Source organism: Chlorocebus sabaeus, chromosome 24 (genome assembly GCF_047675955.1).
Source record: "Chlorocebus sabaeus isolate Y175 chromosome 24, mChlSab1.0.hap1, whole genome shotgun sequence".
Classification (NCBI taxonomy): Eukaryota; Metazoa; Chordata; class Mammalia; order Primates; family Cercopithecidae; genus Chlorocebus; species Chlorocebus sabaeus.
Window position 1 is genome coordinate 71404653 of NC_132927.1, and position 15793 is coordinate 71420445.

The following is a 15793-nucleotide window of genomic DNA, read 5'->3' on the forward strand; positions in this document are numbered from 1 at the left end:
CTCAGGATTAAAATACAGATACTTTTTCCTCCTCTAGTTTAGGCCAGTCAGAGAGACAGGAAAGGAAGGGACTAATTCAAACTTACAAAGGTTTTCTCATTCTAAAAAACTTCTTACCATCTTGTTCCTACAACCACATGATTAGTACTAGTGCTTGGTTTACTGAGTTACAAAAAAAATTGGGTCAAAAGGCTAAAATTATTTCTTAATCAACAATATTGGAAATGTGTCCTAAAAATCTGGAAGCTGAACATTCTGTCCACCTGATTTTAGAAAAGCCAAGTTCACCTAAAGAATGTGTCAAACATATCATCTAAATAATCCAAGACCTAGAATGCATCAATCAATGTGACAAAATTTCCAAAAAGCAGATTGGAATTAAGTCTTCAAAAAAGACAGTTGTTACTATATAATTCTATTACTATACAATTCTGCAGGTGGACACGCAGCAGAACTTGGTAAACAAAATTTTATATTAAACATGCATTTTCATATGATTCACCATGGAATGAAAACATTATAAAGATCGTTTCGGCTCCCACTATTTAAATGTCATTACCCATTGGAATTGAAAAAAGATGCAACGACACAAAGTGAACAGACGATAACTTTATTGGAGATTTACTCGGCTACAATTATTACAAAAAAAACAACTAAAGGTAATTGTGATCCATAAGGTGCAGATTGCAAATTTCTGCAGCATGATTACTGTATGAATGAATGACATCATGTTCCTTAAAAAACAGCTGCAGCATGTGATGGTAAATATTTTATTGTCAATCAAATTATATGCATTAGTTTTACTTGAATTTAGTAATTTTCCTTCACTATTTACAGCAGAAAAGCCAGAAATTTACTTCCTGTTCACCTTTGCATTTTTGCTATGTAACCTGCCGCTGCAGTGAATTCTTAGTGCATCTATAAAATTTAAATTGCCTGTGGTTGATGTCCAAATAAAAATGGACTAGAAAAAAAAAAACAAGTAATGATTAAAATATATTTACAAGTTAGTTGTGAAAATCATTTTCACTGCTAGTGGAAAATACAATGGTCTCAATGCAAATTTCTTAGATATTGCTATTGGCGTCTCCAACAACTTTAAAAATCATTTTAATAGTCTTGGTCTTAAACATATCTTTAAAACTTTCCATGTACAATATAAAATAAAGAAATTCATCTGGAAATAATTAAATTCCTGAAAAGTAATCAGTGGTTGGAAAAATATAATTATTCAAATGTAATTAAAACAACCATATAGGTAATAATTACACATGACAGGAGTTTCTCTTCTGCAGATAATGCAAATAGGTTAAGGACTCTTAACATAATTTCAGATGCAGTTAAAAAACGGTATCAAGGTCTCAGTTTGGTGGCTTAAATCTTGTGTAAAGGGATTAGACACCCTAACAGAGCAAGATCCAATACTTTAAATCAACAGGGCCTTGTGCATCAACTGCGCTCAGTCTGGATTCCAGTGATCCTCTGCAGTTCCCACCTGCCTCCAGGGAGCGACTGAAGGAACTGACTGCCAGGGGAACACCTGGATTCATGAACCAAAGCAGCCTCAAGTTTCGTGTTGTCAGGGCAGGGTATTAGAATCTTTCTGAGGGCAAAGTATTATTAACAAATAAAAATATCAGTATTTTAAAAGACAATTACAGGAGTGTTAGAGGTCATTCTAAATTTCATCACTTCACGTAATAGAAAAGAAAAAAGAAAACAAATATAACAAACATTTTAAAAACATAAGAGTTCAGTTAACAAATCTTTTTCATACTTTCACAAACAGTAAAAATGCCACAGACAAAAATGACCTATTTAAGTTGTGCGAGTATATGACACATTGCAGGCATTATAATTAACTTTTTCAAATTCCATAAATCAAAACAGCAGCAAGGCCAAACCACATTTTTTTCCTCTCTGTTAAGCATATTTTCTTGAAATGAGGTAAAGCATGGTACCAAGTGCAATGCTTATCTGTGCTACATGAACAGAACAGAAGGGAAAAAGCTATTATAAAACGCAGCATAGTTAGGACTGCGGAAAGTATATTATAAAAGAAATTTTAAAAAATTTACAAATGAAGGTTCATGTCAACTAACTTGCACACAATCATCATATGGAATTTCTGCAGTTGCTTTTTCAAGATACGCCTCCCCAGTCCTTTACACATGTGCTCAGAGCACAACCACACCCCACTGTTAGGTTTTCCATATTACATTCGGTCTCACATTGCAATCACAGGAACAGAAGGGTGGCACATAGGGTGCTAAAGTGGGGCAACATAGAGTGATTTTTTTTTTCTTAATTGACAGATGCAAAACATTTCAACAAGCTAAACAGAGGAAAACTTTACAGCATTAAAAATCAGCAGCACAAAAGCGTTCATAACCATTTCATATGTCTAACTCGTACTTTTTTATTTTTTAACTTAGTAACCAGGGGATCATAGAATGCTTCAAACTGTGAGTCAAATTAAAATCCACTATTTTTCTCCAACAAAAAGTGAAATAGCTGAAGTTTTCTGTTGATAAAACATTTTGAATGGTAGAAGGAAATTTGAACCCCTGAGAATGTGAGACCTAATCATGTCTAAGTCTGAACATCTTAGTATTAACAAAAAAATACTCTTCTTAAGGTTACAAATATATTGAGGCATTTTTCTCCCACTGGGAATCGTAACTGTGAAAACAATCTGATTTTGGTGCCAGGAATCAAGAGAATCCCGTAACATTGGAATCAATGTATTAGACACAATGCAAAGCCCTAAGCTCCTGGCATCAGGTAGTTTATAAATATTAAGAGATTTGTGATTAAACTTGATCACAAATCACCCTCACAATAAAATTCACATCCAGCCTTACTTGTTAACTGCACTTTTACAGTTATATAATTCAAGAATTGCTTTGTTTTAACTGGCCATATCTTACATTAAGGTTTTTTTAAAAATCAAATAGACATCTTAAGGTTCCAAATCAGAATGAAATAGTTTTAAAACAAGTCACCTAAACTAATTTGCTCAAAAACTCATTTAATAATTTAGATCTCAATTTAAGTTTAAGATTGGAGATAACAAAAAACACCGGAGAAGCTTAATATCCCCCTCACTCAGGGTTCCTTAGAAAGCAGAGCTGACAGTTTTCTGTGGGTGCACTCGCACAGAGGCATTTCTCTGTGGGTGGATGATGCAGATAAAGCAGGAAGGACAGTATTCAAATGTCACTTACACATAAATGCAGCATTCCATGAAGCATCAACTTCAGAATCATGTGCTGGGAAATACGAGACACCTCTGCTCAGCTTTCTTAAACTTCAAGCATAATTAACAGGGCAAATTGCAGCAAACCTCTACTGGTATGTTGATGGGAGTGCAAGACTGACCCACAGCTTTTAAAAAGGTAAATTAAGAGGTATTATAGTTACAGTGCAAAAAAAAAAAAAATTAAAATTTCAAGCATAATACATAAACATAGCACCAAACAGGGGAAAAATGCATGCAAAAGAAAAGAAGAACTGAGGTATTTAAGTGAAGAGTGCCTACAAGTCTAATTAAAGAAACTTAGGCAAATGCCTAAAAGTTTTTTTTTCGTTTTCCAAAGATGGAAATAATGAGCTAGTTTATCTAAATTAATGACCTAAATCACAGATGTATCAAAATTACGGCAGTTTATCGCAAACGTTAAACTTTCATGGCATTAACAGCACAGCTTTGGTAGGTGAAATATGCATGCAACATTATGAAAAGTACAGTAAGAAATTTATGTGAGGAGACTAAGGGTAAAGGTGCTCTGTGTTTTGCTTCTTTAAATAAGTAACCAATCAATTATAAAATCTGCAGCATATTTTAGGTGTGATATGTCTAAGGTTTATTTTGTTAGAGCAATAGCCTAGAAGGCAAAATTATTTGCCATAAACATTTCCATCAGTGGAACTACCTAGCAGGAGGTCTTTAGTAAAATGGGGTGTTTAGCCAAAGATCATTTTTATGATAAAAAATATCCGTAGACTACATATTCTGGTTTTTAAAATGTCTTCAGTATACATATGACAGAAATTTTAGGATGATCCTGTAATAAGTGACAACTATACTAGTGAGTTGTAAGTATCACACTGTCTCAACGTCTAATGCACAATAAAATGAAGGGAATGTAAAACAGTTTGTTCCAAAAAGATCAGAGATTAAAGAATATCCATGAAGGTTTTACTTTTAAGGCAAGAACCTTTTTTATCCAAGACTATGTGGCATTGGAAAACTAAAATGTGATTCACCAACATGCCAGCCAATGTTCATTAAAAATCTGTCCCTTACTATCAGGTGCAATGACCAGGAACAGGCAGCGACCAGGAACATCACCTTATACAGTATAACGTGGAAAGAAAAGACAACACTGGCGCACTTCTCCTCTCGAAAACCTTATCATTCTATTCAGCTTATCAACTACTGCAGGACTGGTACTACTGCACACACGGAGAGATGGAGAAGAATCTACATCACCCTAGGACTGCTGGAGTTAAGTTGAAGCTCCATGGCCTTCTAACACTAAGCAAAGCTGACATAAATAAAACTCAAAAAAAAAAAAAAAAAAAAAAACCTGTCAATTATTTTGAACACTTGCTAAAAGTCATCATTAAAGCACTCTTGTGATTTAAACAAAGCAGAAGTGAGGAACGAAGACAAGATTGTGTTTGCGCAAAAAACTAAAACTACAATTAGTTCCAAAATTTTATACATATGTTAAATGTTTTATTCTGTTATCTTGTTACCAAACAAACTTTAAATTCTGCCTTCAATTCATTCCACTCAGTATCAACTTTAAGTCATCCTTTCCGATTTAAATAATTTTCCCCTTAATTTTTTTGTTTTTTGTTTTGAATTTTAAAAAGGGGTTTCAGCTATTGGGAACCTGAGGTTGATTAGCTTTGAGGCTTCGGAGGGCTCTTCTTGCTGCTGCAGATTTGGCAATCCTGTAACTTCGACCAACACCTTTAAATTTCCCCTTTCCTACTACTTCCACTGTGACTCTGACCTTCCCGTCATAAGTTCTCTCAGCCGGGCTGTAAAAAATCCAAACAGCTTGAATTAGAAGTCAGAGTATTTATTATCACTGTCAATCAGCATTTAGTGTGCACTCTCAGGCCAGGAGTCCCATGTAGAAGCTGACACCACACAAAGGAAACACGCGTTACGACTTACTGCAATTGCATACCCCCGACAGACAGGGCTGCCATCTAGTCTTTATCACAGCATTATTTCAGAAAAACAGAGAGAAAAAAGAGAAGTCAATCAGATTACAAATAGAAATCTGACAACAGCATGCCGCAGTGTAAATATTTTTCAGAATCATTAGTTTACAGTATCTTTGTGACCTTTTCCCCTTGATGTTTTAATTTTTTTCCATGTACATTTTTTGCTTACCTAAATTTGGCAGTTTCTGGTTCCATTTCAAGCAATTCTCGCACAGGGGAACGGGGTACATTTGCAGAAAACTTTTCTGCAATCAAAATGAAAGAATAATATGAATAATATCTTTGAAGTTGTTTTTAATGTTGTGGGTTTTTTTCTTTCTAAAGGGAGCCAACAATACCTATGAGTGGCCGCATCATGGGGTAGTACACCTGCCAGACCGTCTCCAGCGACATCCCACTATCCATGTAAATGGCACCAGCAAGCGACTCAAAAATATCCCCCATGGCCTTTGGAACTTCAATATCCTCTTCTTTCTCTTCATCCTCCTCGGATCTCCTAAGCTATTACAGAGAGAAAAGTGACTTATAAGCAAAAAGGCCATTTTACAGGCAGTCCACAGATGTAGTTTCTTTTCTTGGATATATGACTTTTGTGACTTCTTTAATAAGGGGGGAAATACCACTTATGGTATGCCTACTATATTGTAATAGTAAAACAAATGTTATCTTTAAAAAAAATTTTTCAAACTTCTCAAGAAAAAAAGAAAAAAATCCCCAACCCATTTATTATATACCCAGCAAAGAAAAAAGATTACTTCTAAATTTGAACAACTTTAACAGAGAATTAGAAATAGCCAATAAAAGTACGAAAAAAATTCAAATTCACTCATAATCAAAGAACTGTACTTTAAAACAGTTCTACCCCCTAGCTGCTTGGCAAGCATTCAGTAGTACTAATTGGTCTGGTGCTGGCACGGGTGTATGCTGCTTTGGGGAGCAAAAATCGCTATTGTAGGGAAACAGGGAAATTCTACTTGAAAGATTTTTTTCCTCCAAGTTCCTCTTCATTAAGCTACTAGATGTGTTCACTATAACGGAGTATCTGACATAGCAGGTATGCAAATTAATAAAATAAAATCATACATCTATATCAAAAGCCTTTGAAAAGTTCACAATTCTTTGATGCAGCAATTGTATCTCTAAGAACTTATTTTAAGGAGGTAACTAAGTACATAAGCGCACTTATCACATCCACGGTTATTAAACATCCTAACCAAAAACTACTTAACTACTCAGCCATAAAGAACCATTTAAATAAATCAGCCACGTGTTGACTAGCATGTGGCTCCTGAGCATCACGATACCAATCAATACAGGGAAAGTCAGCCACAACATATTATACGTGAAAAGAACAGGTTACAGTATCCTATATATAACAGAATTCCATTTTCCATTTTAGATATGTTTTTATCTATATACATCTACAATTCATCCCAAAATGTTAATATTGGTTATTTCTGAGGTAGCATAATCAGGCAAATTTAACTAATTTTCTTTTTATTTACTTGTACTAACTTTTCTAAAATCAACACAAATCATTTGTGAAAGAAACAAAGAGAAAGTGGGAAAATACTAATTTCTAATAGGTTGTTGAGCCATACAAAGTTCTATATAATACATTTATACTGCTGATTACTTAAAAAGCAGACTTATTGTTCACATATTATGGTTTTGATAGAAAGGAATTTTAAAACTTACCAAGTTTAATTCTCTCTTTTTACAGCTGAGGAAACGGAGGCCCAGAGAGGTAAAGAGACTTTCTTAAGATCAAATAGTAAGTTAGAAATGCCAGACTGTGACATTTCCAATCAGTTCATGTAACTTCTATACATATGTTTATATAAACAAAGGGAAGGAAAAGAATGAACAAAAACTAACAAAACCAATATGCCCCACTGGCATCCAAAGAGAGCTTACATCTAATTTTAGCTAATTCCTCAAATTTCAAGCTTAGCTATTTCTAAAGAATGAGACTAGATAACACTTAGAAGTCTACGAGCTGGTCCCACCTTCTCGCCTCACGGCCTGCCGTGCTCCAGCTCAGACCATTCATCTTGGACAAGAGCACAGAGGCGCGGTGAAGTAAGAGCAGGGCCTTCTGACTCCTCTGGTGCACATCTGGGCAGCTGGCAGGACATGAACTTGGCTCTGTGGCTAGACTTCAAACCTACTCTTAATTTTTCTCATAGAAAGAGAAATTCACTACTCCCCAACAAAGGTTTGGTGCAATTAAAAAGGGGAAGGTACAAATTAAAGCAAGGACAACTAAAACAGCTACTAGTGTTAAGGCTGTATTTCTTGACTCCTTATAGGAAAATCTACAAAAATAAGAAAATCAAAGGAAATGAAATTGGAAGAAGAGGAAATGAGAGTCTCTCTGGGGGATACAGGTATGCAGATGAATGTAAGAGACTGGAAAGATCTAAGCAATATCCTTTCCTACAAAAATTCAAAATAGCTCACAAACACATTAGAATTAGCTCCGTCACCAGAGAGCCTTTGGCTGAACTTACAACAGAAGCCTCCCAAATTCCAATGGTCAAAAATTTAGAAGTTTGTTTTTTAAATCAGATTTTCCCACTTCAAGTAGAAGCAGAATGTATATTTACGATGCTTCCCTGAGATATTAGCAAATATTTCTGATCCATTTTAAAAAGGAAGAATAAACTACACTGGGCTTTTACTAAAGCTAAACCTGCCCTGGGGTCCGGCAGTTGTGGCCACTTCTTTGTCATGCCTCAATGCTGGAAGCCCTCATGAAGGTGTGGGAAGGGCACATAACTGAAAGGTCACATGAATGACCACACAGTCCACAGTGAGGGCAGACAAGTTTAAGAGGCCTACCTGCAAACTGCAGTTCACTCAGTGCTCCCAGAGAACACAGTACACTGGATCCCACACCCCTGACCTCTCGCTGTCCCTTTCGACTATTATGCAGTCAGAACTCTGAAATCACTGAGACCGCTGGTCAGATCGCTTTTTTCAACATCGTTTTGAACAGCACTAACCTCAGAATCCATTCCTTGCATTTCATTCTTCTCAAGCTGAAACTGCACAAAGTCATCGATGACGTGGAAGAGCTCAGGAGAGACAGCTTTGAAGTATTTGTGGTAGTCGTACTTTACAGCCAGCGATGCAAAGATGGTGTTGTTGACCAGGGCAGACCGCAGGTCCGTCAGGACCCCCGGGGAGTGCTGCCGCGGGTCTTCATAAAGGTGCTTGGTTATGAGGTAGTCCAAAATCGCATCTCCTAGGAATTCTAAGCGCTGGTAACAATCTGAGGGGATCCAAAGTGGAACCGTAAGCTTGTGCAGAAGCATTTACACTCTCCCCACATAGGCAACTGATCCCCAAATCCCAAGAAGATTTGTATTTAAATCATTTTCACACATATATTCTTCAATAAGGAAATTTGGCATATCATACTAAAAGGCCTCCGGAAACTAAATTTTAATGGCAAATTAAGTACATTTCTTATATAAATTGGGGTCATAAAATCTTCAAGTGGTCAAAAGACTAAATGCTTGTTAAGAAGGAAAAACCAAAACCTCACAGGCGCTATCCTGATCACTGAATGCTTTTCTCTGGCACTGTGCTGTCTGGGCAGGTAGGTGCTGGGGCCTTCCTCTTGAGTCTCCCTCACACATCGTCACTTAAGTGAAACCAGGGCCGCACACAGCTCTCCATGTGGCTACACTGCACTGCCATCGCTAAAGTCTCATTCACACTCTGGAATGTGTGCATAAGTGATACCATTCCTCGCTATTCCTGCGTTATTTTTGTTACACAGGATGACAGGAAAAGAAGACCCTCTTCTTAACTTGAGCTATTATAGAAATGAATTTACCACAAACCAAGAGATTGAGAAAGAAGAGCTGTGAAAGGAAGCAAAGGCAGGTAAACTGGTTGTCATTTTGTGAAATTGATCCATGTTAAATCAACATCTCTATTTTCTCACAGTGATTAAAATAATACATCCACCTGAGGAAACTGAGGCAGGGACCGATGGTGACTTGTCCCAGAATAAGCAAGAAGTTAAGAAGCAGGGACTGCGCTAGGAGAGAACCCAGGTCTCGGAACTTCCAACAGAATGTAGTTGAAAGCCATGTATCATTTTTCCTCCATAATGAAAATTAGGCTTTAGTTTCATCAGTCTTTCTAGTCCAGAGTCAGATAGTTTTTCACTTTTTGGTTTTTACATTTTGCTGATCACCATAACCTACACTGTTTTTATTATACAAACAACAAATTTTATATTTTGCTTTGGTATTCTGAATTCAGGCACTTACACCTCCAATACGGAAATCGCAATGTAAACTTCAGCTGTGTTTCACAACCAGAAGCTGATTTGGGTGTGAGGGGCTTGTTCTCCCTTCTAATCTAATGGGTTGACAGCCTATTAAAGGGGGGGAAAATACAGAGCACAGTGAGAAGTAGAAGATGACAGCAGAGTCACAGCAAGGGCCACGCAACCTTCTTGTGAAATCATTGCTGTTAATCTTTTATTCTATCCATCTTTAAAAAGACCCTAAAGGAGGAGTCTTTTTGTCCAGGAAGAACAATAAAAGGCTATGGAAATACATCCAGAATATACAACTACATCAAAAACCAAAAGCAGCACTGAATGGGCAAGAGAAAGATACCTGGGGAGGATAAAATGGGGAAACCACATCAAAATACTAAGGTTCAAATTTCTCTAATTAGGCAGCATATAAAATGACACTGATGAGGGTATAATATGATAGCCATACTCCCAACAACCAAAGTTACAAAGCAATACGTGCTCCCCAAATAATAAAGAAAAGAACTCTTTCTTTTCCTTTTGTTCCCCGCCCCATCCCTTGAATATTAAGCACAAACACTGTACATGCATAGATCACCTTTTACAAGGCCAACACAATGTGATAAACACAAAGTCTCATTTTCCCAGAAATGCAGTTTGGTTGTGGGCTCCTTACCAGTGATAGTATTGTAGTGGTAGGAGGCATGTGTAAAAGCCTGGAGAAGGTAAGCCTTATTCTTGAATCTGTAGTTGATTTTCTTTTCAAAATTTTCAAACCCCGATATAAGGTGATTCAGTGTTTTATCTGCATCTGGATGATCAAACATACATCTTGGTGGAATCTTCAAACAACCATATTCCAAGTCTTTCAATACAGAAGAGCGTGAACTGGCCACAGAAGCAGCAGCACAGCTCACTGAAAGGTTCTTTTGTTGGCTGTTGAAATTCTCCCGAGTAGGGCACAGGGCCTTTTCCCGATCAGTCCTTTTAATTACCGGGAGCACCTTCAGCCCCAATGAACAGAGGAAAAGCTGAGCAGCCCTCTCCCCACAGCTGGTTAAATAGCAGCCCAGCAGGGCTTCCACACAGTCCGCTATGCTTTTGTCAGCAATACACTGCTCAGTGTGCAAGTCGTAAGAAATGGACTGCTTTCCCGTGTCAACACCACAGTTTTCTTCTGATGGATTCCAGAACCCCACCACAAAGTCGTCTTCTTCAACAGCTTTGCTAGGATCCAGATAACACATTGCATCCCAAGAGCTGTAGTCAAAATCCTCAAAATCTGATGAAAATGGCATACTACCTAAGGAGGATTTTTTGGGCATTTTCCATTCATATGCAGAATCAGTGGTTGAAAAAGGAGAAAGAGAGATTTTCTTTACAAAAGCTCCTGACCCCATTAACATATTATCTATAAATCTGATATGTTCCTGATCATACTCCAGGAAATCATCTTCATAGTCAGCCTCTTCCTTCGGAGCCCTCCACATCAGGCTCTCTTCCTCCTCATCCTCCTCCTCGTAGTCCTCATCCAGTTTACCATTCGCCAGCATGCAGTCTTTTGTCTGAAACGAGGGGGAATGGGGAAGGAGGGGAGACATAGCTGCTGTTTTTAAAAGGGTTTGAAACTCAATAAAAGCAAGGGTTATGGATAATTTCAAATGACAACCACAAATACTAAAAGGCAACTTTAAAATCATGGCCATTTGTTTTCAATTAACATAAAATAAGTTATTTAATCATATAAACAAAGTAAAACATGTTCTTTGAATGTTCGTTTTCTAAGTTATAAAATGACCTTTATCCAGTATGAAGCTTTAAGTTAAGGATTTTGAACATGGATATCAAGTTAAAATTAATGTCCACAATGCAAAACTTCAACTAAGAAGTCTAACTCCGGTAGGACACACAATGAAAGCACTCATATGCTGATCACACAGATCTTCAACTTTGCTGACAAAATTTGAAAATGTGGTAATTTGATTTTCAAATTAATAAAATGAAATTCCAGATGTAGAAAAGCATTACCTTTGCAATTAAGCATATAAAAACAGATAAAATCAATTTTTAAAATGTACAATAGGATTTTATAATAAAGTTTTTGTCCCTATTTCCACTTCAAAGTATACTTGCCACAAAAAACTACACTGTTTTGCTTAAAAAATAAAAGTGATCACTGCACTAAGCTATGAATTTGAGAAATTATGCTTTTCCCCTCCACTCTGAGCTACAGTAATCAGGGGAACAGATTATAGCATAACTGACAAAAATGGAAGAAAATTTAGACTAACATGAAACACAACAATCCAATTTCTGTCAAAAGATCTTTGCTACTTCCAATTTCTTTGGCAAAAGCTTATTTGTGAGTGACAACCTTAATAATGGGCTAGATTTCAGTAATGATGTAACTTTTTTGCAATCCTAGAAAGATGCCAAATTTCTGTTATGCAAGTTTTTAAAGAACCAAAAAACTTTACTTGTGAGGGGGGAAGGCGAAGGGTGTGCATCAGTGTTGACTGTAACAACTTTCCAGAGTGTTCTGACAAAAAAATGTTGCAACTTTCAGGCATTTTTTTAAATACTACAAATATTTCATCTTAAACTAGACTCAAGATATAAACACTGTATTTGTCTGAAAATAAATAGCAGTAAGCTAAGCTATATCTATAACTATCTTTTCACTGTTTTAATTAAGAAAAAAACATCTTTTCAAGAATAAGGAAGAACACCAAAAGCAACCATGTGGCAGACCTCAAGGAACATTTCCTGCTAAACACCTTATACTTTCCAAGGCATCATGAAGATGTTTTAGATTACTGTTTGGTCCTTAAGAAAAAAAGGGCCAAACTGCAATTTTTAAAAAATCATACATTTTTTTTTAATTGAAAAAAACTTTCTGTATCTTTAGAAAGGTGCTACCATAAGCCAAAAGTGGCAGAGCACAAAAATCACAAAGGGCTGACTTTTATCACAAACTGTGTGATCCTGGGCAAAGCCTTTTAGTGCCTCTGGGTTTCAGATTCTTCATCTACAAAGAGTGGGGTTCTACCTCATAAAATGTTTTTCAAGAGCACTTCAAGCCTTTTAAGAAAAAACAGCCACATGAAATCCTTTCCTGTATCATTCAAGTCAACTTTGATACTTTCTTCTATCAAGAGGCGTTTTAGCATGCAAAGGTTTTCACTTAAGCCCATTTGCTGAAGGGCCAGAGCAAGGTAGGGAGAACGGCAATGCAACCAGCCAAAACCACAGAGTATCTTTTCAACATAATGCAAGGGCCTATATTTCAATAAAAATGTTACTAAATAAAAATCTGAACAGTATTTCTAATGAATTCCAATAACCAAAGTGTCATCAAAAACATTAATAAAAATAAATTGAACTTTGTGTTGTATCTTAAAAAAAAAAATCAGTATGACAGGGCAATGTCACCTTTATGCTACAAGTTTTTAAAAAGAGCCAAATACATTATGAAACGGTATTAATAAAAGAAGATGACTGTTATTGGAATGTTATTCGTAGAAATACAATGCCATTTCTAAAGTTCAAAATCTATGTATTTTCCTCTAAGGTTCTACATATTTCTAAATTAGTAACAAATAATTGTTTGGACCTAACTTGCATTAAAATATTCCCTTAACGCTTTCCAAATAAGTTCTAATTCTGTAATAAGACAAATACTATATGAGTTAAAAACATCCTCAATAAATAGATAAAAATCTGAATAGTGTCACAGAACATGCTACCTGGAAATACTTAAAGGCAGATATATAAGATACACATATCAGAAAGAAGACATGAAGAAAATGTATATTTAAAAATATAACCTGTGAAAGAAAAAAATGGCATTATCATTGTAGGCCTGAAGTAAAAATGAAGTAACAATGAGCCAATTTATCTTTAATGCAAAATAAATCTCCAGGAAATGAAACTGTCTGAAGCATTGCCTTTCACTTTGGAAGAGGCACTAGAACTCCCCCAGTCAACCACCACCGCACTGATTCCTGCAGCTTGGAGGCCCTCCCAAGTGCCCTCTGGTGGCCTTCAAGACAAGACAAAATGAAGCAGCTGTTGCTGGTATGTGGCGTCTTCTTAAGTCACTGGCAAGATTTAAATTATTTCCAGAAAATAACAATCTTTATGGATGATATATATTTTTTTTAAGTTCACAGGAGTCCTGACTGAGAAAACCCTGAGCTACAAAAGCAAGATTTTATTGATATTAATTATTTCACAGACAGACTGGAGATCACAGGTCACTGAAAAGTCATTTCACTGAACAGAGCTAAGGATCTAGGATAAATTGTAATAACAGCAAAGTGAAATTTTTTTTTTAAAGAGCAAAATTCAAAGTCAAAACATCACATACTCTATGCCTTTGGAAAAGAAGTAATAAAAATAGAAATTTGCCTCCATCAAAATTATAACACTATTGCTGAATTCAGTGAAAAGACAGTGTATTTAAAGGAATTAATTAAATATATCAAACATCTACTCTATTATAAACACGCCAAGAAAATGAAACAAAAAATTAATAAAACAAAATTCTTTGGCTCACCAAAAAGTAAATCCCTCCAGTTACACATACACACACACACACACACACACACACACACACACACACAAACTTACCATTTCATCTTTTTCCCATTTATCTGTGTTGCTTTTGTCTTGATTTACTACATAACCAGGAGGAAGCCAGTTTACAGGGGGATCAAATATTGACACCACCATGCGGCTGGGCAGTCCCTTCTTTTTTCCAAGGCGATACAGATTACAGTTGCTGACCTTTAGCAGAAAATATTAGGATACTTATCCATAAATGACCACTGCTGGAATTCATTCAAGGCATATTAACATATCCTCAGTTAAATGTTCCTCAAATTAATCAATTAATTATATGGTCATCAATTAAGTATAAGGGCTCTACAGTTTTTCTACCCATTCATGTTATAAAAAGAATATTAAATTCCCACATATTCTATACTTTTTTGGTGCAAATATTTCTGAATATAAGATGCAGAGCAGAAAAAATAATGTATACAGCTATGCAAATTCTTTATGAATGACTGAGAAGAAACAATTCAGACAATATCAAAGCCTTGAAAATACAACCTGATGATATAAAATGCAAACTGCTAATTGGAATTACCAAAGTAGAAAAGAACCCATATAAAAAGTCAAGATGTCACAATATTTTCAATGAAATGGGGGGAGGATGCCATCAGCTCTAGTTGCAAAGTGAAAACTGGCACCAAACAAAACTGAAACTATGTTATATTCCTAGAATGGAAGCCACAAATGGGATTTCAACTGTAATGCTCTCTCAAATATTATTCCTTTGTTTTACAGGCATTTCAAGACACTTGTATTCAACTTTTAAAAAAATGAACCAAAAGGTTTCTGTTTATTTATATTAAGGGAACAGCTTTACTGTCTATCCTCTACTCTGGTCTGTTTTTCCTAATGCCTCTATCTCCTTCCTAATTTGCTCACATCATTGCATTTCTGTCAAGTTATTACTTGGAAACTAGGGTCTAGAATTGTCAATCCCATTTTCATTTTCATAAAGCTGGGTTCATTAAGTACTTCATTAGCCCTCTTCCCATGTAACTCAACTATTGTTTAATAGACACCCCCCAAGTGAGAGGCACTCGACTGGGCAACCCTGAGGGAATCACGGCAGCAGGACAGAGGGGCAGTCCTCGTGACACACAGGCTGGCAGGGAAAAGGAGTGCACGTGTGACCACTATGGCCAAAAGTACTCTCCCTCTCTGCCTGAAACGTAGCAGGCTGAAGTAACTGCCAGCTTCCCTTTCCAAGCTAAGAGAACAAAGCATCACAAGTGCCAAGAAGAGGATAAAGTGCAACGTGGACCCACAGGAGGGAAATCACATTCCAAGTTGACAGAAACGGTGGGCGGGATGAAGAAGAAAGAGTTACGTAAGGTCTCAGATATGGGGCAAAATTCTGGACACATAGAGACGGGGGCGAGCACTCTGCAGAAGGAAGGACAGAGCAAGGGCCCCAAGGCTGGGGGTCTGAGCATGGAGTCTGTCCAATGAGCTGCAAGGGGCTTCCACCTGCTTAGGATCTGCAAGGGGCTTCCACCTGCTTAGGATCCAAAACGCATCAGGGCTGAAAGGGCCTGAACAGCAGGCTGAGGGAGTGATCATTCTTTCTGCAGAAATAAGGAGTTGAAGGTTTCTGAGCAGACAAATGGACAAGTTTTGTAATAGAAAGCCACCTCTGTCTTATCTTAC

The 15793-nt window shown here is 36.6% G+C and overlaps 1 protein-coding gene across 8 annotated transcripts in view; it reads right to left on the reverse strand.

Moving 5' to 3' along the window:
- Positions 1-594: 594 nt before the first annotated feature.
- Positions 595-15793, reverse strand: part of DICER1 (dicer 1, ribonuclease III) — a 71025-nt gene continuing 55826 nt past the window's right edge. For all 8 annotated transcript variants that reach the window (XM_007987728.3, XM_037984454.2, XM_007987727.3 and 5 more), the window contains 6 exons: positions 14162-14317; positions 10206-11094; positions 8256-8524; positions 5586-5748; positions 5417-5492; positions 595-5055 (listed from right to left, as the gene is read on the reverse strand). In XM_007987728.3, the coding sequence (XP_007985919.1) occupies positions 4890-5055; positions 5417-5492; positions 5586-5748; positions 8256-8524; positions 10206-11094; positions 14162-14317 (1719 nt within the window). In that variant the 3' untranslated portion in view covers positions 595-4889. The remainder of the gene's footprint in view (positions 5056-5416; positions 5493-5585; positions 5749-8255; positions 8525-10205; positions 11095-14161; positions 14318-15793) is intronic.